The sequence below is a fragment of the Seriola lalandi genome, unplaced genomic scaffold (assembly GCF_002814215.2).
Source record: "Seriola lalandi dorsalis isolate HSWRI2012SDOR001 ecotype SW California unplaced genomic scaffold, Sedor1 jcf7180002054182, whole genome shotgun sequence".
In the NCBI taxonomy this organism is placed as follows: Eukaryota; Metazoa; Chordata; class Actinopteri; order Carangiformes; family Carangidae; genus Seriola; species Seriola lalandi.
In genome coordinates this window covers 1377271-1400089 of record NW_019524735.1, presented here as the reverse complement: position 1 = coordinate 1400089, position 22819 = coordinate 1377271, and the positions used below count along the sequence as shown (strand labels likewise).

Sequence of the window (22819 nt, the reverse complement as noted above, 5' to 3'; positions counted from 1 at the left end):
AAGTTTTGCATTAATCCACTTTCAAAATTCTGAGCAGATACACAGGAAGGACATTGAAATAATGACCAAAAATCTGAGTTTAAAGGGGCTTTAAAGCTTTTCAATTTGATAGTACAAAAAAAGATTCACCCAAATCAGTGTCTTTGGGTGAGCACAGTGTTTTTTGCTTCTACAAAGTTTGATTAAATAAAAAATGATCTTTAATAAATCACTGGAATTCAACTCCAACCACTCAAAACCATGTTAGAGGCTCTGTGGTGACTTCGACACAATACATGCTTGTGTTTTCTGGAGTTGCGCTCACCTTTTCTGCTGTGGGTATATCAACAAAACCATAAAAGACATTATTAGATTCAAAACAACTGCACTGTGACAGAGTTAAAGACAGACACTTTCAGTATTATATTCAACTTTTAAAGTAATATTATTGCCTTAGTTACAAAGGGCAAGAACTGAATGATGTTTATACCGAGTGACCTACTCTAACCCGTTTTATAGCTGTGAAAACATCTTAGATGTCTTGAGTATCATATTATACAGTTTTCCCATATTTAAAGATGTTCACTAGAATTTAAAATACATTCCAGTGAGTTGAAATAAGCTTTGTTTGCACAGGGTGAGTTTGTAAAAGCTCAGGGTTAAACATGGAAAACAATGATTTCAGGTTTAATATTTACACCTGACTGCTGATGTCTTCAGATTTCCAAAAATAAAATAAAAATAACCCACACAGAAATTAATTTAGAAGTCCTTTTTAATACATTCATAAATTTCCAACAACAATCACATGGCTCTAATATGTTCACAGCCCACAACCACAATGGTAAACATGAGGTAGATCACCCAGACACCAAGGCTACCAATGGTACATGGTTCTCAAACATATTTCAGTGAAGATTGTGAGAGCAAGTTGCATATTAAGTGTTAAATTATCAAAAAAGAAAGACACATTCTATGGACCATTGGAGTTTGACAAAAACGTTTTGATCACCAGTCTTATAAGTGGAGCAATTCTGGGGGATTGGGGAACTTAATTTAATTGTTTTTGCTTATATGGAAATATACTTTTATTTTTTTCTTCTGCTGGCAACTTGTATAGTGCAAGTTCACATTTTTCTGTCCCCCAATGACATTCAGTAAATCTAAGAATCATTCGTTAAGGTCTTGTGCAAAGCCTTCATGAATGGTTTTGAAGAGGACACACTCCCTTGGTTTAAGCGAGCTCAGCATGCAATCAAATATTACACTTCAATATGATTATCAGTCCAAAACGCATGTCAAATAAATAAGAATCCCTAATGGACCTGATTTTCATTTTCAATAAAAATCCAACACAAGAACAGGAGGGGATACAGACATATGGTTAAGGACACATCTAGGTAGATTCTTCTTGCCTTTGCAACATAACATAAATTGCAGAAAGACATTATGACCAAAATATACGGGCAAAAGATACACAAGACTAAAAAAACATCAGTAACCCTCAGTGGTTAAGGGGATGATACAATATATTAATAATGTAAACAAAGCTTTAAACAGTACAGTAGTCTGAAATCAAATTATTCCATCTTGCTTCACTCTGACAAACATTTCTTCTCCTCACAGTTAAATGGTTTCTTCGTTCTCATTGGTCCGAAAAATGTGTGACTTGAGCAGTGACTGTATGAAACGTCACTTAAGGCATATTCTTTGGACAACCCTGTGCAGAAAAAATATAAAAAACATTCCACTTTCAAGTATATAAATTGACCTGGTCAGCTGCTTTTGACACTGTGTAGCCTTCTCTTTGTGATTACCCTTTGTTTTTTCGAGGGAGAACGGGTTTAAGGTACGTGGATGATGAGCCGACGATCATCAACATCCAATCTGCCTCTGAGCTTTACAATGGGAGGTGAAATCGTCAGGCAGCAGCAGGAGATTTGGCAATGAGGACGCTTGTTTATTATGTTGCATTTACTGACTGAACATAATTCTTGAATGAAAACACCCAGAATTTAACTCAGTACATGCCTTAATGCAAAATACATCAGTGAGAACACACGTCCATGTTGCACCATCCGAGTGGAATTACACACGAGCAGACGAGTTGTACAAATACAACTTGTACTTTTCTTTAGCTGTGAAAATATTCTTTGGATAAATTCATGCGAAAGTCATTTTGGAAACTACCACCACAGCTCTTTGTCAGAGGGATTATCAATGCCACAGAAATATTTTAGAGGCACGAGAGAGAGAGTTTAAATGTGCTAGCTCAAACAGAGGTTGATTGTTTGAATCCCTCTGGTGTTACAGTAGAATTTGATACTCAAGATGATAGAAATCCAAAGCAGGTCAACCTCTATGTTTATATTTGTTTGATGTAATGGGCTGATTTTCTTTTTCTTTTTATAGCCGATGAGTGTCGTGGAGTTTGAGAGGCAGAGCAGGTGGAGAAGGGACAAGGAAAGCGAAGGAGAAAAGGCAAGGTGCAGCTGAGGGTGTCTTTGGTGCCAGCTAACATTAAAGCCAAAAATACACAGTGAACAGGGAGAAAAGCTTTACCCCTTTAAGCGACCACCCTTGGATCTCCCTTAAAAACCCTAAGATAAACACATATGTCCTGGGACATACTGTAGTCACAGTCCATGTACACTTACAAATCTTCAAATAGTCACATTATCGATCAGAAAGCGTCCATTTTTGCCAAATACAACAACAAAACAAATAAAGTTCAGTTTCAGCTGTGCTTTTTTTTCCCCCCACAGCAAAGTGTTTTTCAGTAGAACAAAAGCTGAAGTGGAGACAAGCCCAGCAACAAGCAAGAGTTTAAGACATGCGCTGACCCTCTCCAGAGCCAGCCATAGTGCACTGTGGTAGTACAGGTGAGGAAAAGCCACATTATAGGTGGCCTATGTGTCCACTTGTGGGGAACTTCAGGTCTTGTGCTCCAACAAAATCCTCTCTGACCTTCCAGTGGGATGCCAAGAATTGTGATTGCTGGCTGGTTTGGAATCGAACCTACTCCTCATTCGTGATTGTGCTTCTGCAGCAGAGCAGTCCGGACTCAGAGCAGTTACAGGTTTCAAACATGGCGGCCAGTCAGAAAGTAGAGGGGCCGGTCCTCGGTGCAGTTGGCTGTCTGAAACTCGTCGCGCAGCCGGAACTGCCACTCGTCCTCCAGCTCCAGCCGGACGATGGTCTGACGCAGCGAGCTTCGGTCCTGGCAGATCACGCAGAGGGTGGCACCTGCGGACACGATCACGCATCAAAACTTTGATCAGAAAGTGTAGATCAAAACTAGAATACTAGCCTAAAAGCCTGCTTGTCCTGATGTTTCGTCTTTTATTCCCACAATGGCAACATAGAGTCACATACAACTTGAAATAGATGATATAACAACAGACTACAGAGGCAGCAGTATCATCTACAACTGCTCTAATGGGTCACCTTTGAGGAAGCGGAATTTCTTGAGGAGTCCAGAGACGACGAAGGAGTCACAGAGGTAAAGCAGCAGGCCACTGAACACCAGGCCCTGATGGTTCAGGTTGGTGGAGTGTGGACGAGAGTTGATGTAGCACACAGAAATCTGCAGCAGAGGATAAGACAAGTTAAACTTTACTAACCCCACTCAAATAAACTAAAGGAAACATGAAGTGCATTCATTTTAGGTTAGAATTAATGAAGTAATCATTGTGAAACTTTAATAATCCCTATAGGAAGCTGTTGGGGACGTCTTTACAAGCAAATTTAACTGCTTGAAATAAATCACGATGCCATTGCGCATCGTGATTTATTTCCATTCCAAACACAAGAAATGTGTGTAGGTATGCAGATAATGAGGCTGTGCAGAGTGTGCGGACTGTTAACACCTCATCTGCACAAATATGGATAGTTGGCATTCATTGTTTGCACATGTGCGTAAATGCAGGTCGGAGTGTCCTCAAGCAAAACAGATGGTGAAATCATGCAACATGCTTCTCTGTGGGTTAAGAAAACTCAACAAACTTTGGCTTATGAGAACATTCAAAAATAAACTCAGTCAGCAAGTTTCACTTTCTTTTTCTTTTTTTTTCTAAGAGCGGTTCCCCTGAAACAGTTTGTTCAAATATATGAAATTCAGCATGAGCCCTTTATCCCAGAAGAGAGGAATCTGGCTGTTAAGTCTTCCTGTAGGTTTAAGTTGCAGGGAGGATGCTAATAGTCCTCTCTCTTGCTTCCAACTGCAAACTCCTGGGAGCTCTTACCTCCGGGCTGATGTTGAGGTAGCTGTCGATGGACAGAACTGGGTTGTTTCTGTTTTGAACAGCCTTTGGAAACAGTCTGTGGCTGCAGCTCTGCAGAAACCTTTCCAGCAGGAACTGGGCCGGGGCATCCAGGAGGGTCTGCTCGCTGTCTGGGGCGCAAACGTACTGGGACGGGCTGATCGGAGCGGAGTTTTCTATTTCCTGGAGAGAGGAGAAAGTAGTTAAGTGTTAGATGGTGTTTCATATTGTTAGAAGACAAAATATATTCAATATTGTCTGAGTAGTGACACCTACCATGAGTTTAGGTTTGACCTGAAAGTCTTTGCTTCCCCCAGTTGGAATGTGTTTCTTCATCAGGCTGAAGTAGTTGAAGCGACACAGCAGCAGCCCACTACTGTTCACCCTTAGATTGAAGTCCACCTCTTCACAGCTGTACCTGCATTAAAATAAAAACAGCGCGACCAAAAACATCAAGACACTGCACACATCACTATATTTGCGTGACTGGCTACCGTCTTCTACTCACTTACCGATTAAGGTCATACTGAACATTCTGCGTCAGGTCTACGTTGAGCATGACGAAGTCGTGGAGATGACACCGGCTGAAGGGGTGGCTGGGAGCCCTGCGAGCCAGGCCGCTGCTCCACTTGCGAGTGCCGCACATTGCGTACAGGGAGATCTTCGGCGTGGATTCCATATGCTGCAGCACCGCCTTCAGAGACACGTTGGTGAGGGTTGGACTTCCATCTGATGTCTCGCTGAGAGACAGAGCAAAAGGAGGACAGGGTATACAAACATGAGAATGTGATTTTGGGACAATACAGTTTAAAAATGTTGATTTTTTTTATAAATAAATTATAAATACGAACTTTAAACATCATAAAAAATTAAAAGCTAAAAGTTTTCAAAAGTGAATAATAATTCGTGTGAATTACGGTCAGCGACTCCTCTCTCTGCAAACTTCACAAATCACAAACAGTTACTACCTGCCGCCTGCCGACTGGTGGACGTTCCACAGCACGCAGGAGTCGTCCATTATGACGATGAAAGGCCATACATCTTGCCTCCTGACACCTTGCTCCTCCAGTCGGTTTCTCTCCAGCTCCAGGTTGTGGTATGACAGCTCTTTGATCATGAAGCGAGCGGCGCCTTAAGCAGACAGGAGCGAATGTGTCAATTTTTTCATTTATACTTTCTCAAAATTGTTACACCTACAATGCCCTTCAGCCAAAAAAAACCCCAAAAAAACAGAGCTGCAGGAGGGAATAAACAGCGCAAATTAAATTGAAAAGCTGAACATTAAATTTGAAAAGTGTGTGCACTGGATGCAATACAACTTTACAAGTGAACTCTTAAAGTTTCAGGAAAGACAGAAAAGTCAACACTGTAAGGTACTGAGCATAAATGTTTAAATATTCAGGACAAAGTGTACTGGGTCTATCCTGACAACATATATTGCATGTGGCCACGTTGTCACTAGACAAGGGTGTCTTAAACTCACTGACCCCTGTTGCCACTTATCTGAGAGCATTTTAGTTTAGTTACACCCATTTCAGACAGGCCATGCATCTGATTGGCTTCCTCACAGATCAGACTACTGCGCTACACATTATGACTCTCTCCAGTTGGTCAAGACGATGTTTAACGTTTTACCTCGTGTAAACAAACCATGAAACGTGACCGACTGCAATAAATGTAGGACCGTGTATGATAGATTGCAAGGTGACGTCAACTTAAAGCTACCACAAAGGAGTTTTTTTGACCACCTGTAGTGCTATGGAGCAATGTTTTTATGAGTGGGTTCCTGTTTGGTCTGTATCATGCGTGCATGAGAAAATGCAGGTGCAAAAATTCAAAATATTCAAAAGAGGTGAGATTTTTTTCAGTGAAAAACACCTGATGTAAACAGAAAATTAGTTTGTTTACAACAACATTTTAAAGGATACCTTTGACTTTATTCAAGTTCACCTGCATAAACAGTAAAACACTGGGGAGATGTGGTTTATTGTGTTTGTGTGATTGATCAAAAGTGCTGGACATTGGTATAAGTTTATTTTACTCCAAATGAAGCCACAACATTTACAATTTCTATGTGTTTATAGCATCTTTCAAACAATCCTGATGGCATAAGTTTGCTGTTTGTAGTAAAACGATACCCATCCTCCACAGTGCATCCGTGGAGACTTCAATACAAAGATAATTCAGTTCAGTTAAGCCAGTAAGTTGCTTACCAACTCCGGCGTTGTTGAACATAGCCGGCAGGACGAGCAGGATGTGGTTGGGCCAGTACTTCCTGTAGTGAGGCATCTCAAATTGCTTAACCACAAGGATGTGCACATGGGTGGCGCCCTCAGTGGCGTGAAAAATGTTGAGCAGCCCGTGCTCTTGGTGTCCCGTAGTCGGGGTGAAGATTGGGCTCTTTAACAGATCGGGGTCCTGCAGACAGAGACAGACAAAGATAAAAAGAAAAGTAAGAGTGTGAGTCAGCTGAGATAAAGACTGCAGAACGACTCAAAGGAGTCATTTCTGACGGATGCCTCCAGGTTTAAACTTTAGCTGTCTTTAGATATATATACTTACCTACATATTGAAACATCTGTGTGCTTTTTCTTATACACGGGGAGGGAGTGGTAAACTCACCTTGCTGGAGACCAGAGGCAGGCGCATGCTCTCCAGGTGGCTGCCCTGCTGACTGAAGACAAAGTGCTGCTCCTTGGCTTTGGGAATGACGAACTGGAGCTGGACCTCTTCCCCCAGCATGGACGAGCAGAAGGTGAAAGCATGAAAGGTGCACTCCGACAGCTACAACACACACACACACACACACACACACACACACACACACAGATATGCATTATTAACACAGAGAGGTCACCATTAGACATGACTTCAGAGAGTAAAAAGCTTTCAACTGTCAAAGTATTTTGACAGGTCAGGATATACAGTATGCAGGTGCATTTATAAACCTGCAACAAGGCAGCAGCTGAGTGCCTCAGATGTTTGATGTAAGTCTGTGGACTGCACTCACCTGTGAGGCTGGGCCTGCTTCACAGTAGTGGTGACACTGCTCGCAGTGATGAAAGGCATTGTGGGTGGCAAACCTGCTCAGACGTATAGACTTGGTCTCTCGTTTGGCTGGTGTTTGGCTCTCTCCTTCCTGCTTAAAATCTGCAGATACGAACATAAAAATCAAACACATTCACGAGTGTTTCAGTTAAATCGACACCCATGTACTGCACAAGTTTATTTACAAAGGCAGATTAAAACGCTGTGTTTGCACATTTCTGCTGACCTTTCAAGAACTTTAGTATCTTGTCAGAGAAAACAGGGCTGGCCTTCCTGAACTTAGGGTCTCGGGGATAGGGGTCAAAGGGCAGCTTTCGAATTTCCTCAATGTCAGGCCACTGGGTGTTTACTGGAGTTGTAACCTCTGATGTTTCTGAAAATGAGAAAAAAACGGGATGAGAATCAAAACTGAATCACTATTCTGTCACTACCTTCCATACAACGTTTGCCGTTATTATCTGATAAATTTAAGAACATGTGAAGTCAAAATAAGTGACACAGGAAGTAAATGCAATCCTCACCCTCCTCCTCTTCCTCTTCCTCATCATACACATCCACCTCCAACAGTCTGATGAGCATCCGGAACAGGAGACGGAGAAACTGCAGGTAGGCACCAGTTTTCCCCACCTAGCAAAGGACAAAAAAAAAAATCCTCCCTGTAATACTGCAGTGACTGAATTTTGCATTTTCAGCAGGAAGAGTAATAGCAAATCAGCATTATTGATCAGTCATCCATCCTCAGCTTATCTGTTTTTCTATCTGTGAATAGCTGATATTCATTCAACAGGTCATATGATGCAGTACTTGTGTTTTGTTACCTGCGGTGGTCCACTGAGTAACAAGCGTCTTGGATGCGACACGGTTGGAGCCTCGTAATCGGCATGATGCTGCCTGGCGACGGTCCACTGGCGGTAGTACATGCTCTGCTCTGCCCCCTGCAGGTTGTGAGTGATGAGGGGCCTCAGCGGGCTGCTCCATGCCACATCTGCATGAGGCAGCAGGGAGAAGGAGCTCAGCTGACTGCCTGACTCCCCCGCCAGCAGGTTGTACGCCGCTCGTGACATGATGACCGTCCGCGGTGACACTCGAGTGGGCTTAGAGTCTTGGCCGCACTGCGTGGACTGGCTGGGCCTCTGGGTAGAGGAGGAAGATGGGGAGGGGGAAGAAGAAGAGGAACCGGAGTAGAGGGAAGGAGGGGCCTTGGAGGCTTTGGAGGGGTTGGAGCAGAGCTGGGAATCGCACTCTTGCTTGAACACTTGTGTCACCGTGCCCACGTCTGCGATGGCGGCACCTTCAGGGGGGCAGGTGGAAGTGGAGGGCTTCTGGAAAGAGTCTGCAACATCAGATGAACTGACTCCGTTCTCTGCCAAAGAACCTGAGTGAAGACATGAAGAAAGTCAAATGTGAAAAAGATAATAACAAATTTTGCCCTGTAAAACCGCAGCACAGTAGGTTGTTGTGTGTTTGCGTCTTTAATCTTAAGATTCAGTGTCTCAGTGAGGTTAGGGACTAACCAGAAGCTCTGGTTGCAGCGCTGCCGTTGCTCTGAGGTCTTTCCAGCTCGTCTCCATCGTTCAGGCTGGTGGTGGCCTTCTCTCCGTCTGATTCCCGAGGGACCATCGTCTTCTTGGGCTCATGTACAACACTCATGGACACGTAGGTGCAGGCCAGACCCACCTCCTGCTCCAGGGCTGTACGAGTCAGGTAGCTGGAGTCTATCAGACGCAGGTCGCTGTATTTCAGAGACCTAGAGGAGCACAAGCACGAAGAGGAAGATAGCTGCTGAGAAATGTTCGTATATTTGGGATTTGCGTTCATGTATATTTCCATGTTCTCTCCCACAGATCTTTCATTTTGAAAATACATAGCCGAAAGCTAGAAGGTGTTATAAATTTACTGATACTAACACAACACCAATACACGACACGGGACTGATGGACTGGGTGCAGCACAGAAAGTAACAGGACCTCTCTTGTAGAGAAGATAAGACACACTGAGTGAATGCAGATGTGTAAAGCAACACTCGCATAAACAAAAGACACTACAACAGCAAGAGCAATAATAGATGAGTTAAAGGGAACTGTCCTGCAAAAAACCCCCACCCCCCCGCCACCGAGAGAATCTGATATACTGCCATGTTGAATGTGTAGTGTGGTATTGTGAGGTATGAGGCTACCTGGGGAAAGTCTCTCCGAGAGGGTCTTTTCCCGTGAGGATGACGATGCAGGGAAGCCCCTCCAGATCCTCATAGGTGTGCGGTACCCAGTCTTCATTCTCACAGCCTCGCCACGCCTGCAGCAAAACGCAAAACACAATTAGTGCATAATGTTTGCTCATGTTTAGACACTGATAATATGGTATTATTAAACAATGTTAAATATTTAGTAGTCTATTAGTAGTCTAAACTAAAAGGTGAACACTGAATGCTGTTCAGAAGATGAATAAAGCCTAAACACATGATCTGTCAGCGTTTCAGTGGAGAGGTTTTGGTGTTTCTGGTGGTTTAAATTAGGTTTGAGATATCGATAGTCTGAGAAAAAAGTCTGAGAAAATAAAATGAGACAATTCTGAGAATTAAGTCAGCTCCCTGATAATTACTTCAGACTTCTTTCTAAAACCCAGTTTCATCCAAATTCTATCTATTTAAACACTGATGTACTTGAGTGATTCAGTCATGGATCTGATTTCAGAAACACATCTTGCTTGAATAAGCCAGAGTCCCTTTGTTTAAATAAATAAAATTTTAGTAGAAAGCATGTTGAAAAGAACTGACTCATGTTTTCACGTCATTCTCACCCTGAGGCGGCTGGTGAAGTTTCTGGGCAGGTTGAGTTCAGAGGCAGGACTTCCCAGAAGCACAGCGAAGCACAACTGGAGCCCCAGCTTATCCCTTACATCCTCCAGTCGTTCCCGGGCCAGCATTGCTAGTTGTAGTGAGGGGACACGGACCAGCAGCATGTGGCCCCGCCCCTGGGAGCCCTGTCTACTCGGGGCATTGATCAGGTCCTCCACCATAGCCAGAGTCTCTGGGGTTATGTGGTCTCTCAGAGACGGGGATGAGGTCAGAGCCATCATGGCCTCACTGTACTGCTGAATCAGCAGGTAACTGCGTATCACCATGCTGTGTAGGTGCGGATGTCTGGGACAAGAAACAGAAGATTATTGTGAGCTTTTCAGGTCATTGTGCTATTTGTTATGATCACACTGACAGTTTGGAGTTTCTGAAAATGACTGAAACTCCTTCAGTTTTCAGTGAATGTCATTTGACAAAAGGCAAGTGTAAAAGATTTAACGTTGGATGACAACAACCCATACTGACCTTTCCAGGAGAGTGTGGACCATCTTCTCAAAAGCATCATCACAGCGCAGAATAGGGCTGGCCACGCCCCACTGCAGGGAGCTGCTGTAGTCCCTCAGGCCAAAGTAGACCAACTCACTGGGAGACTGCTCCCCCTGCTGGAGGAAAAGTGTACATGGCTGAGTCTTCATAGTAAATTACTGCATCCACTAAGAACATGGCATATTCTCTTATCAGTGCAATTTGTCCTCAACATTTGTGCTTCTAAACCTTTTCAGCTTGGGACTTCTTCAAATGACAAAGGCAATGTTCAAGAAATCAACCTAATTCTGTGCAGTAATTTTTGTCTGCTTTCCTTTCCTGCTAATTGTCTCATGACCACGTAGATTCGTGTAACCGTAAGTCTGGCCTGTGATGGTAAATGATAATAAATAATACAGAGTGACAATAACATTCTTCTGCTGCTATGAAATACAAAACTGAATTTGCATGCGCTTGAATTATTATAGAATTATTATATTTTTAGTAATAGACAGTTTGGACAATTTTTGGCATTAAATGTAAAAGTACTGCAATTTAATGTACAATGAATTAAATCCATGTCTGATATCTTTTTTTTAAGATTGAGCGGTTATAGTGCAAAAGATTTGTCATATGATCAGAAATATTGGCAAATCTGAAAGAGCAGCGAAGCTCCAGTTCACCTTCCTGTTAATGTAAGTGCATTTCCGTCCACCAGGTGGAGTAGCAACACCACCACATTTACAAATGGCATCTCTATGTTACAGTAACAGTGTAATTTGACAACATTTAGAATTACAATGTCTTAGATGTCAAACTATCTCTTTATACCTTTTACTGAACCATACCTCTTTACATTTGTTTGATTTTGACACCTTTTAACTTGTAGGCTTTTTGAATATAGATTCAAAATTCATGAGGATCAAGCAGATAAAAAAACATGTATTTAGATTCTGGAGTTCCTCCAGTGAAGATGTGCATCACAGACCGAACTGATACATTACACCTACAGCGAATTAGGTTTATCTTGAAGGATAAACTGAAGCAATTTAAAAAAAAAAAAATGCTCACCATATATTTCTTTTGTCCAACAACGCACAAATGAACACAAACTCAATAATTCTAAGTAGTGCTGGGCAGGTGGGTGAAAGGGTAATTAGTCGGTTATGCCTTCCTTTTTCCTTTTTCTTCTTCCTTTCCCTGTCTTTTTCCTCTTTTTTATTCTATGACATGTTTGTGAATTAGTGTCAACATTAAAGGAGCCCCCGAATTTGTCTAAATTGAAAACAAAACCAATAAAAATATTTGATATAAAATTTGTAGAGGCTACTCTGGTGTCAAAATGAAAGTACTTACCAGACTGTTGTTAGAGGGCCAGTGAACTTCGTTGTGGATGCTGATGCGCGACTGGCGGGTCTGCAGTGTGTATGGGAAACAGCTGACCTGCAGGACCAACAGGTTCATGGCATCTAGGACTTCCTGGCAGTTCACCACCCGGTCAGCGAGACCCTGCAGCTCCCCATGGCACACAGAGCCGGACAGAGCACTGGACAGAGGGTGGGGCAGAGTGTTTGAAATCTGTGATGGTTATTTTTAGATTCCTGCAGGAATCCTACCATAGCTGTTAAAAAACATTTCACAAATAAGAACTCATTTAGGGGCATCGTTTGTGGAAAAAGCTTTTGCATTTGCTCCTCTAACTACCTAGTGCATTGTAGGTCATTCTCAAGAAAAAATGCACTGGAAAACAGGAAGTGATCTATTTTATGTTTCTGGCAGGGAAAACAGCAGTTTGCCTGGAATAAACAGAGGGTCTTGGCATGAGCAGCAAAAAAAAAACAAAAAAAAAAAGCACAGGCATCCCAAATGATGTGGCCTACATTTTTACCAAGATTCAAGGTTAAAGATGTTCTGTATTTGTTTTCTCTTGCTTGCAGCTGTTCTCCTCTCTCCCCTTTAATCAGAGTATAAAAAGGGACAATGGCACCGTCTGCAGCCACAACAACTCATATTTTCACACAGCCTCAGATTATCAACAGAGCAAAACAATGTCAGCTCTCATAATCTTTAAGTGGGACTTCCTGTGTTTCCGTACCTTGTGAGGTCAACGTGTGAGTTGTCGTGAATGAGGACAAACAGGGTGTAGGGGTTCTGTTTGACTTTCTTCATGAAGGCCTCCATCCTGGCGTGAACGTCACCGTCCAGTCGCACCACGTACTTGTCTGATTTCTGATGGGCTGAGGAGATGTCTTCGATTCCCAGGTCCACAAGCACCCCTGAGCAAAGAAAAAAAAAAAACAACAAAAACACAAAGAATCAACGACGAGACTCACCTGGTTTGATATGATATTGTCGCCACAACATAATGAAACAACACTGGATTGGACTCCACTACTCTATAAAATTCATCCTCGAATCTTTTGTTAGTGTGGTTGTTGTTGGACGCAAACCTGATTGTCGGATGCGCTGTGCCGTCTGGTGCACCAGAATGTGAGAGGGCGGGACCAAAACGAGAAAGTCCACTTTACAGAAGCGCCCCAAGTCGAGGTTCTGGGTCCCTGAGTCGGCGATGGAGCACACTTGAGAGAGAAGGCTGCGAGCCACACTCAGCTGGTTTGGATAGATCTGGAACACCTTATTTAAAAGCTCTGCTGCAGGAAAACGTAGAAGAAGAAAAATAACTTGATAGCATCAATATCGTTGTTGATTTAATGTGCAACAAAATAATAAATTACCTGAAGTAATACAGATATTTAAAATGTGGAGAATACTACTATCAAAGACAAACATTGCTATAAACTTGTTGTAGTTTATAGAGTGAAAAGTCTCACATTAGCAGCTGACCATTACAATGAAGCTATATAGCTTTTGACTAATAAGAGGCTGTGATATTCCTGAGTGAAACAGGACTATGGCCATGGTCTGGACTTTACACCCACATGTGCCAAATGCCAGTAAAATGTTGAGTTCACTAAAGTGGTTCAGGAACATATTGAGCCATATTTTGTTTCCGTGGCGTTTGCTTAGTGTTTGGTCTTTGCCTCACTTTTCCTCTAGTGCACTCTTACTCGGACCATGAGCCACTTGATTGGGTGACATAATTATATGTCAAATAAATATTGATTGTTTTGGTTGGTAAAAAAACCCAAAAACTGGCTACTGTGCCAAGCTGTTCAGTTTTGGACAGTGAGTTCGATGGAGAGCAGTCAAACCTCTGTCTGAGGGCGGTGACATACTGGCAGCCTCCTGAGAGTGGATGTGGTCAGTGACATCCCCCTGAAAGGGCTGGATGACCTGTCCCTTCCGTCGGCGTTGGTATCGCACCAGCTGCTTGTCCAGATTGTCCCCTAAAAACAATCAATCACAACAGTCATGCAAAGACACGGAGCCAGAGATGCGGGTTACAGCTGCACCCAAATATTCCCTTTCACATATTGTGCAATCAATAATGATTGCGTGACACCACATGCATTCACTTTATTTCCTTCATCAAACAGCAAGCAAAACAAAGAGCGCATGTATTGCGGATGCAGAACTCACCTAGTGACGTGGTTTTAAAGTGAGACGCCAAGATGCTGACTTTCCCTGTGATGAGCTCATAGCTGATTTCTTTCAGAAACTCATTGGTTGTCAGCATGCCTTCAGCTAAGGCCCGTGCTTGGTATTTTCCTGTGTTCAAAAATTGATTTAGATTTCATTACTGCAAAGTCAATATGGTCAATTAGTCAATATAAGATATGAACAAAGTCCAAATGATGATGAAATGGGTCAGCCAGGCTACAAAACTCACCCAAAACAAGCACACAGAACTCGTTGCTGTTCATTTTAGAGGCACATATGATGACCACATAGGTAGGCAGGCACTGCTGGTGCTGAGGACCATCACTGAGAGAACGTAGTGACTCAGAAATGCCCTCTCCCAAGGAGTTATGGGTAACCACAACATGGACGCTGCCTCCAGAGACGCTGGCTTCCAGTCGAGCCAACCAGGGCAGCTGGGACGGAGAGATGGCGGGACCCCCAGGACAGCACAGCATGGCCTTCAACACTATCTGCTCCAGCTCCTCCCTCAGTGGAATCTGCTCGGAGCCTGCAGGAAATATTGAAATATCAAAACCATCAAACCACTGATGAGTCATTTCGAGAAAGGTGCACCTTAGTTCACCTGGGGTCATACGTATGCCAAAGTTAGATATCTATTTTGCCAGGGATGTGTCTGTGTTTGAATAAGACACCAGCACCCACGGTCATCCACCCCCGCTGCCCTGTGTGTTTGATAAGAGCCACCGTGCAACATTCTGGTAAAAACAAATGAGAAAGAGATAATGTGAGGTTGTGTTTGCTGCTTACCTAAACGTGCAAGATACTGCAAAGTGAGCAGAATCATCGTCTCCACACTGAGTAGCTGATTTCTGTTGACGCCCAAAGTCTCCAGGGTTTTCTCTGTCAGCTGGCTGCTCTTATAGCAGCTGACCAGCAGGGGGCTCACCACTATATCCCCGACATTCCCATAGAAATAAGGTAAAGTGCCATGCCCTGAAAAGAGAAGTCTTCATTAGACATAACTGAAACATATAGAGGCAAGAAGTATGTAATAACAAGTAAATATAATCTGTAGCTTGTTCTAAAAGTAGTTAAAAGTTCAGTTTAAAGTTTGATTTTTAGATACTTATTTTTTGAAAACAAGTACAACAGGTTTAACATCAGAGTTTCAATTGGGGAGTGATACAATACAAAATACAATGGGCATCCATCTCATGGAAAATTGTCAGACTTCTGGATCAAATCAAAATATGAAACAAATCACAGATATTTTTATTTTTAAATAAGTTGTGTCATCTGAATATGGGCTGAAATACAGGAAATGCTAGGCATGCATCAGTGTGATAGGTAATAAGCTGAATGTGGGAATATAGCACAGGGTAAACTTATCTGAGCTCAGCTTTCACAGAAATAGAGTTGAACTATCTTATATGGATGAAACATTGTTTCGTTAGTCAACAGTATCAGACAGCGATATGATGAGAGACATCTGCAGCAAAAAAAGTGACCCACTCATATGTCTCTCTAACTTCGCACTTCTAAAAGTGGCTGATTATCATCACCTGCAATACTTAATTTTCAATTTGCTCTGAAAACTTATTCTGAAAATGTAAGATTCTGTGTTTCTGAGATTAGTAATGGTTGTTTCGATGGGTGCTGTGAGATGGTGCTTAATTTTCAGTATAAAGAATGAGCAGATCACTGAAATAAAGCTTGTACCGATGAGGATGACAGGGCGAACACCTGAAGAGGTAAGCAGGTTGTCGGGGACGATGACCGTCTCTCCGGCTGTGACAGGTTGGGGCTGAATGACTCCAGCTGCCGGTGGCTGAGGAGAGGAAACTCCTAATACAGAACCTGGATGGAATTAAAGGAATAATTTGTCAATACTAGGATTAGTCTTAGGTTAAGCTTTACCATATTAGCTTTTTTAGATTAGCCAGAAAACACTGTATTAGTATTTGTGGCTGTTGTACTCTGATGACAGAAAAAAATTTGGACAGACAATTTATTTGAAATAATGGTGGTATGTATAACCACAATTACATGATGTGGCAGAAGTCTTTTTCAATCATGCAATTTTTAAAATAATTTCTGCTACAAACTCTCCATCTCTATCTCCATGGAGATACTCAGTGAATCATCCCTAACAACCAGACGTCAGGGATGTGGTATACTTGTCTCCAAACCAGAGGGAGGGAAGAGGGGGGTTGTAAACAACATAGTCGGCACAGAAACACACCACACACATATACACACACAGCGAAATTAACTAAAAAAGGAGATACATGACATATGAGCTTCAATTTACAACCCAGCTCTGACTGACTCATGTTAAATACATTAGAGCTCAAACATTCATTTTGACAGGGGGAGCACGAACTGACCTGGGGAACAAACAATTGGTCGGATGGCTGGAACAGGGACTGCTGTTGGCGGGACCGGCACTAACGTGGAGGGATGCCAGCTCCGGTGGCGCTTCTTCGGAGGGCCCGAGTTCATGGCAGAAGATACTGAACATGAAAAACAGACACAGAGAGCGACATCAAAATAAACAATAGAGCAAAAGCACCAGGTAATGAATATATAACATGTTGTGCTCCAACAGATATGTGAGTTGATTGTCAGAGAGAAAAGAGAAGGGCTGACCTGGACTGTCTCCTAAGTCAGCTGTGCGATACCCCTGACCCTGAGGCCCTAAGGAGACCTGGGAGGGGCTCAGTAAGGGAGGACGCCCATCAACACCCAGACCATTGGTCGGCCCGTTCACCCTCAGAGCTGTGGGTACTGCAAACACACACACAGATGCACACATTAAAACACTACACACAGTTAACACTGTACATTTAACCATGCACAGATTTAATTAATGTGGAAACATGACTAAGAGGCTGTGCATAGCTATGACCAAAATGCATACATCTTGCATACATCTTCACAATTACAATGCTAGCAAGCTGATGTTTAGGAGGTATGATGTTTACAATGGTCACCATCTTAGCTTAGAGTGTTAGCATGCCAACAACTGTCAATTAGCACTTCACACAAAGTACATCTGAGGCTGCAGTATTTAGTCATAAAACAAAGTTTTGGACAGATTCAAAATTTGACCTAATGGTGGTGCTAGAGGAAAATTCATTAAATCACAGCGCTAATAAAGTTGTCTTCTCTGCGGATCATGACTATCTATAAGAAAATGTATGGCAATAGCAGTTACTGAGATATTTCAGTCAAAGTGATGGACCGACCCCCAGACAATCACCGCCATCCCTAGAGCCATGCCACCGATGTGGCTAAAACAATATTAGTGGCTAATACTTAAATAAAATGTACATCTAAAATATTGTCATAACTGTAATTGTCTGCAGGGACAGAGCAATACATAAAAATGAGTCAGTACTAACAGTGGCTTATTGATTTCCTATACATGATTGTCTATTGCCAATGACCAGATTGGACTTTTTCCAATCTCATATTCACTGTGTATGCAATACACCAAAACATTGATTGGTATGTGTAGCCTTTGCTTGTCAATATCACAACCTTGTAAAGGGGCTAATGGATAGCAAGGCCTTAAAAAGTCATTACAGCATTCCTTCTCCCAGTATTGATTGGTGTGTAAATACTGTATAAGAGGACACACACTCATGTGTTTGGGTGTACATGTTACGTCCGTGTGTGTGTGTGTGTGTGTGTGTGTGTGTGTGTGTGTGTGTGTGTGTGTGTGTGTGTGTGAGTCTGAGCGGGCCATAGCAGAGGTTAATCTTGACTCCATAGTTAGCCTCAGCTCCATCTGCCTTATGTTGACCCATGTTAAAAAAACAGAAAAAAAGAAAAACACCTGTAGCTAAGCAACCCCCTTTCAACATAAGGGCAAGGCCATTGAGATATCACTCACATAAAGGCAAAGGCTTATCAGCAATTAAATCCTTGCAAATGCCAGTGTCAAAGCATGGATGCAGCTAGGAATGTGGGAGTGTGACTAAAATTTATGCAGTGTATCTCATTATGTTTTTTTTTTTTTATATCATGCATTGTAATGGAGAATGAAATTAAATTGAAACCATGCAAAAGCTATTGGTGTGCTGAAAAAGAGCTTCACCTATTGGTAGAGTCTTGATTCCAGGTGTGGAGGCCAGAGGTTTGAGGAAATTGCAGTCTCTGCTGAGGTCCTGACTCCCGAAAAACACAGAGGATGTTTGTGTCGTTCTCGTGGGTGGAGAATCTAAGAATGAAAACAGACGTGTAATATTATAAAATAAAACTCGTAAAACTCTTACCAACACTCCGTCTGGTGCATGGTGCTTGCTTCTGCACAGACTGGCTATGAATCTTCTGAATAGCTCAAAACCCTCCATTCCTCTGATTGGTCATTTTGTTGCCTTTGGACATCATGCTATGACCTCATGCTAGTATCAAACAAAGGTCAAATACTAACTCTTCTGCGTCTGTATCCTTTGTCCATTGCACAATACAAACAGACCATAACTCTGCTTTTCATCACTCATTTCAGGATAAACAGTCATTTGGCTCTGAGAGGTGCACGTTACGGTATCTAACCGCTTGGCTTCCTAAGCGAGTGTCAGTGACCTCACAGTGTACCTGAAGGTCGCAGTCAGGCGATTTTAGGCAAGAGTTATCCCAACAACCAGCCCCACAACTCAGCTGTCTAACACATTAAAGTGTGAGATCTCTGCTGACAGGCAGCTTCCAGGTTCAGAACAAATCAATACCGTAAGCCCAGGAGCTTTTTTCAATCAAAGAGGGAGCAGGCAATGTGTGTTGTGACAGGTCAGAGAAGAACAACATCTCCTTGTGGAGAGGCAGAATCTCTCTTGCAGTCATGATGATCCAGGCTTATGTTACATTACACTCTTGTTGAAGTTGGCGTCACTTCTATATAGGCAACTCATATAAGGCAGTGCTTCAGCTAATTCTAATAACAATATATATTGTTTAGTTTTGATAAATAACAGAATAAATATAAAAGTATAATTGCAACAAAATGGGATGAAACCCAACCAACACAGCCCCCTGTTTGTCACCAACTGAATCATAAACAGCTAAATGGAGTGTTGTGGTTCAAGAGTCAGGCTGCGCTTACCTCATAAACTTCAGGGCTTAGCCAACACAACCTGTCTCTATGGCAACAACATAAGCCTGTCAGCATATACCCACAGATGCAATGAGCCTTTCCGGTGAAATACACAATATATATTTCAGATCGTCATTTGAGAGGGAATACAGGCAAAACATTTTGTGTAACATCAGATTATTCTGTAATAAATGCTCTATTTTGTTTTAGCTTGAATACAATTTAAATGTTTTTCTTCACATGAGTAACTTAATGTCAGCTTGACCTGGATCCTGCAATATTTGCGCCTGTGGTGTGTGCAGTCTCACCTGAGAGGGAAAAGGGAGAGGAGCTGTGTCCACTGGTGCCTCCGTTCTCTTTACTGCTGAGAGAGGAGGACGAGCTGGGTTTTGAAGTTGACGCGTTGCTGGTTAACTGACGGGTTTTACAGTCTGAGAAGGCAGAGAGAGGAATGAGAAAAGCTGGGACATACCGTATGGAAAAGCACATCGTCAGGGACCACATCTGTACACTGTAGGGCAAAAGTATTTTTTTTTTTTTTTTTATTACCTTTCCAACAAATGAGGGGTCCTTTGCACAGAGCACCCTGAGAATTCTTCACCAGGTAGTATTTTAAGTGCTTCTGCTTCTTGGGCTGGGTGGATAACTTCAGGTTGATGTGGTTTGAAAACTCAGTGAAGTATCTGAAACCTTTTTCACCACAGCCCACACAGTTTCCTGAAAAACCTGCAGGTAACGTAATAAAACCAAAATTACTGTGTGTTAGTTTACAAACTAAATTTCACATATCTATGGTCCAATCCAGTGTATGACCAGTACAAGCTAACAACAGAATATATTGATATACATGATAGCTGTCTGTCTGCTTCACTCCTATCTCAGACCATGGGAACAGACTGACCTAAAAGTGCATTTTTCCCATTCTCGTCAGGCAAAAAGCGGCGGTCCACGGCGCACACCAGAATGTGCTCGGGGACACTGGGGGACTTGGCACCCACTAGCTCGAAGCCTGCTGGGACTTCGATGGGCTCCGTTGCTATGGAGACCAGGCGGAGGTCTTTGCCGGCCTGACAGAACCCTGAGAGAAGAGGAAGAAGCAGATTTGGAAAAATAAAGATGCTGTTAATCTTAGCAACAAGCTTAATGGCTGTATTTTCTTCTTCGATGCTTTGTAGACATATAAACGTGCTGAGATTTTATAGGCTCAGTTAAGGCCTGTGGGTTTGGGAGGTTACCGTCCAGTGTGCAGCAGCCGTCTGGTGCAGGTGCCTGCAGGTAGGGAAGTGGAGGGCTGCTGCTGTCTGAGTCATCGTCCTCTTCCAGCTCCTCCAGATCGTTGGAGGAGTGGCCGTTCATGTGCTCGTGGCCTGGTGTCTCCCCGCCATGGAGGTCGGCCTTCGACTTTATGTCTGATGGAGATTTTAAATCATGTTATTTTCACTAGAGGTGGATTACAGTTGTGGGCAGCAATGTCTTCTACAAATTCAGCATTGATGTAAAGAAAAGAGAAATCTTGATAAAGCCCTATTGCAATTAAAAACCACGGGTCCAGGGTCCTACCTTCCATGTTACCAGGATATTGCTCCGGCTCTAGGTAGAGCTGTGTGAAGATGGGCTGTGGGTCTCCACTGCTCGAGCGTAGTGAAGCCTCAATTGAGTTATGGAGAACCTCTTCAAATCGAGCAGACTTCAGCTGCCCGGCGTATGAATTCCCCATTATCTGTGGAAGCACAGAGGAAAGATGCACAGTCACGATGACGTTAATCTCTGTTCATTGATTAGTTCCTTACAAAAGAATAGCAGGCTCGACAGACTGCGACTCAGCAACTGGTGTCTCGCACAAATATATTCACATTTTCAAATGAGCACAGCTGTATCTGTCTGAGGGGTCAGCCAGTGTTGGTCAGTGGCCGTCTATTAGAAACTCTGTATGAGCCTATTTATACTGTAGATGTCTCGAGAGGAAAGGACTTATAGTGCAGTCAGAAATTTAACCCCTTCAACTGTCGTAGCAGCAGTGCAACATCAGACTTATGTGTTTTGCATTATCAGCTGTGCTGTACATTTAGACCTGAAATAATCATGTTTTATACTTTATGAAAATGATTGAGAGGTTATGCTTGATCACAAAATGAAAATCTGTCCAATGTTAATGCAAGAAAAAACAAATTGAGTAGCCCCACTCCTTCTTGTGGTGTTGAAAGGGTTTGTTAATCAAACAATATACTTTTTTTTTTATTAAAAATGCTAAAATGTTGCTCATTTCAGCTTCTAAAAATGAAGATTTGCTGCTTCTCTTTGACTTATATCATAGTCAATTCAATATTTTAAAATTTTGGGCTGGTGCTTGAACAAAAGAGGAATTTTGAATACATTATCTTCGGTTCATGGAAACTGTGATAGGAATGTTTCACTATTTTCCAACATGTCATAGAACAGACGCAATAAAACAGGGAATGATCAGATTAATGAATAATGAGAAAAATCATTCACTTTAGTATGTTCTATATCTTTTGTCTTATTTCATAACAAACAATTACAACACATGTGCACACACACTCACACGCACGCACATGCACACACACACACACACACACACACACACACACACACACACACACACACACACAAACACACACTTTCTCTATGTCAGACCAAACATAATGGCCAAGGCCAAAGGCTTTTTCCTATCTTTTTTTGGCTCTTTCTCCTTCTGTCTGTTGTGTCACTCTGCCTGCTCTGCCCCCGTGCCCCCTCCACCCTAGTGTCCACTCTGGGACATCTGCCGGGGTCGGCTGTGTGGGCCCGGGGTTGGCTGGCTCTCTGGTGGCAGGTGGCAGCTGGACAGAGGGCTAAGCATGTGGTCACAAAAAAGAAAGCAAGAGAAAGGGACAGAGAGCAGGACGGGCAGAAAGCACTCCAAATGTGGTGAAAAAGCAGCACTGACCAATGGCTTCGCTTCATCATTGTGTCCATTCATCACATCAAGGCACTCCCTACTCAAACTCCCATTTTTTAGTTTGTCAAAACATGTCACCAGATCTGTTTTCAATATACCGAGCCAGCAATCAAGAGTGTCCAAACTGTGTGGGAGGAAAAGTTGAAAAAGAAAATAAAAAGGAGGTTTTGGCTGCTTCCCTGACACATAAGTTTAGCCTGAAATGCTTTTCATGTTTGTCCTTGGACTACTTTTGACTGGCGCAGACCAGTGTTGTGGTTCATGAACACTACAACAGCCAAGTGGAGGCCCAGGTTGCAGACTTCAGCTGTTTGGAGAAAGCTCAGACTTCCCATTCAGGCCTAACATAGATCATTCATAGCTGATGAAGCACTTACATGATCAGCTCACGTGTATCTATATTCTGTTATTGAATATTGATATATATGTTATAATATCAATATAACATCATATATTTATGTATGTTATAATGTAAATATTGTTGAAAAAGTAAAAATATAGTTCTCTTAAGTAACCATGTCTTTATTTATACATCATCTAAAGCAGGAACATGGAGGTAGGGGCTTGTTTGCACTAACCCAGTTTAAGAAAAAAAAAGGTTTTATTCTTTGCTG

The 22819-nt window shown here is 42.5% G+C and overlaps 1 protein-coding gene across 4 annotated transcripts in view; it reads right to left on the bottom strand.

The window, feature by feature from the left end:
- Nucleotides 1–738: 738 nt before the first annotated feature.
- greb1l (GREB1 like retinoic acid receptor coactivator) overlaps nucleotides 739–22819 on the bottom strand; it is a 44250-nt gene continuing 22169 nt past the window's right edge. Inside the window, exons 3-34 of one of the 4 annotated variants that reach the window (XM_087173352.1) lie at nucleotides 20807–20966; nucleotides 20482–20655; nucleotides 20148–20324; nucleotides 19796–19972; nucleotides 19555–19677; nucleotides 18254–18376; nucleotides 16801–16938; nucleotides 16539–16664; nucleotides 15871–16008; nucleotides 14959–15144; nucleotides 14399–14698; nucleotides 14149–14277; nucleotides 13821–13955; nucleotides 13059–13259; nucleotides 12704–12884; nucleotides 11965–12154; nucleotides 10609–10745; nucleotides 10086–10428; nucleotides 9466–9581; nucleotides 8804–9036; nucleotides 8108–8664; nucleotides 7811–7916; nucleotides 7516–7662; nucleotides 7252–7391; nucleotides 6864–7025; nucleotides 6455–6659; nucleotides 5210–5372; nucleotides 4754–4981; nucleotides 4518–4659; nucleotides 4224–4424; nucleotides 3427–3565; nucleotides 739–3225 (exon numbers count right to left, since the gene is read on the bottom strand). In XM_087173352.1, the coding sequence (XP_087029478.1) occupies nucleotides 3062–3225; nucleotides 3427–3565; nucleotides 4224–4424; nucleotides 4518–4659; nucleotides 4754–4981; nucleotides 5210–5372; nucleotides 6455–6659; nucleotides 6864–7025; nucleotides 7252–7391; nucleotides 7516–7662; nucleotides 7811–7916; nucleotides 8108–8664; nucleotides 8804–9036; nucleotides 9466–9581; nucleotides 10086–10428; nucleotides 10609–10745; nucleotides 11965–12154; nucleotides 12704–12884; nucleotides 13059–13259; nucleotides 13821–13955; nucleotides 14149–14277; nucleotides 14399–14698; nucleotides 14959–15144; nucleotides 15871–16008; nucleotides 16539–16664; nucleotides 16801–16938; nucleotides 18254–18376; nucleotides 19555–19677; nucleotides 19796–19972; nucleotides 20148–20324; nucleotides 20482–20655; nucleotides 20807–20963 (5838 nt within the window). In that variant the 5' untranslated portion in view covers nucleotides 20964–20966 and the 3' untranslated portion in view covers nucleotides 739–3061. The remainder of the gene's footprint in view (nucleotides 3226–3426; nucleotides 3566–4223; nucleotides 4425–4517; nucleotides 4660–4753; nucleotides 4982–5209; nucleotides 5373–6454; nucleotides 6660–6863; nucleotides 7026–7251; nucleotides 7392–7515; nucleotides 7663–7810; nucleotides 7917–8107; nucleotides 8665–8803; nucleotides 9037–9465; nucleotides 9582–10085; nucleotides 10429–10608; nucleotides 10746–11964; nucleotides 12155–12703; nucleotides 12885–13058; nucleotides 13260–13820; nucleotides 13956–14148; nucleotides 14278–14398; nucleotides 14699–14958; nucleotides 15145–15870; nucleotides 16009–16538; nucleotides 16665–16800; nucleotides 16939–18253; nucleotides 18377–19554; nucleotides 19678–19795; nucleotides 19973–20147; nucleotides 20325–20481; nucleotides 20656–20806; nucleotides 20967–22819) is intronic. The other 3 variants (XM_087173354.1, XM_087173353.1, XM_087173355.1) reach the window with 3 other exon arrangements.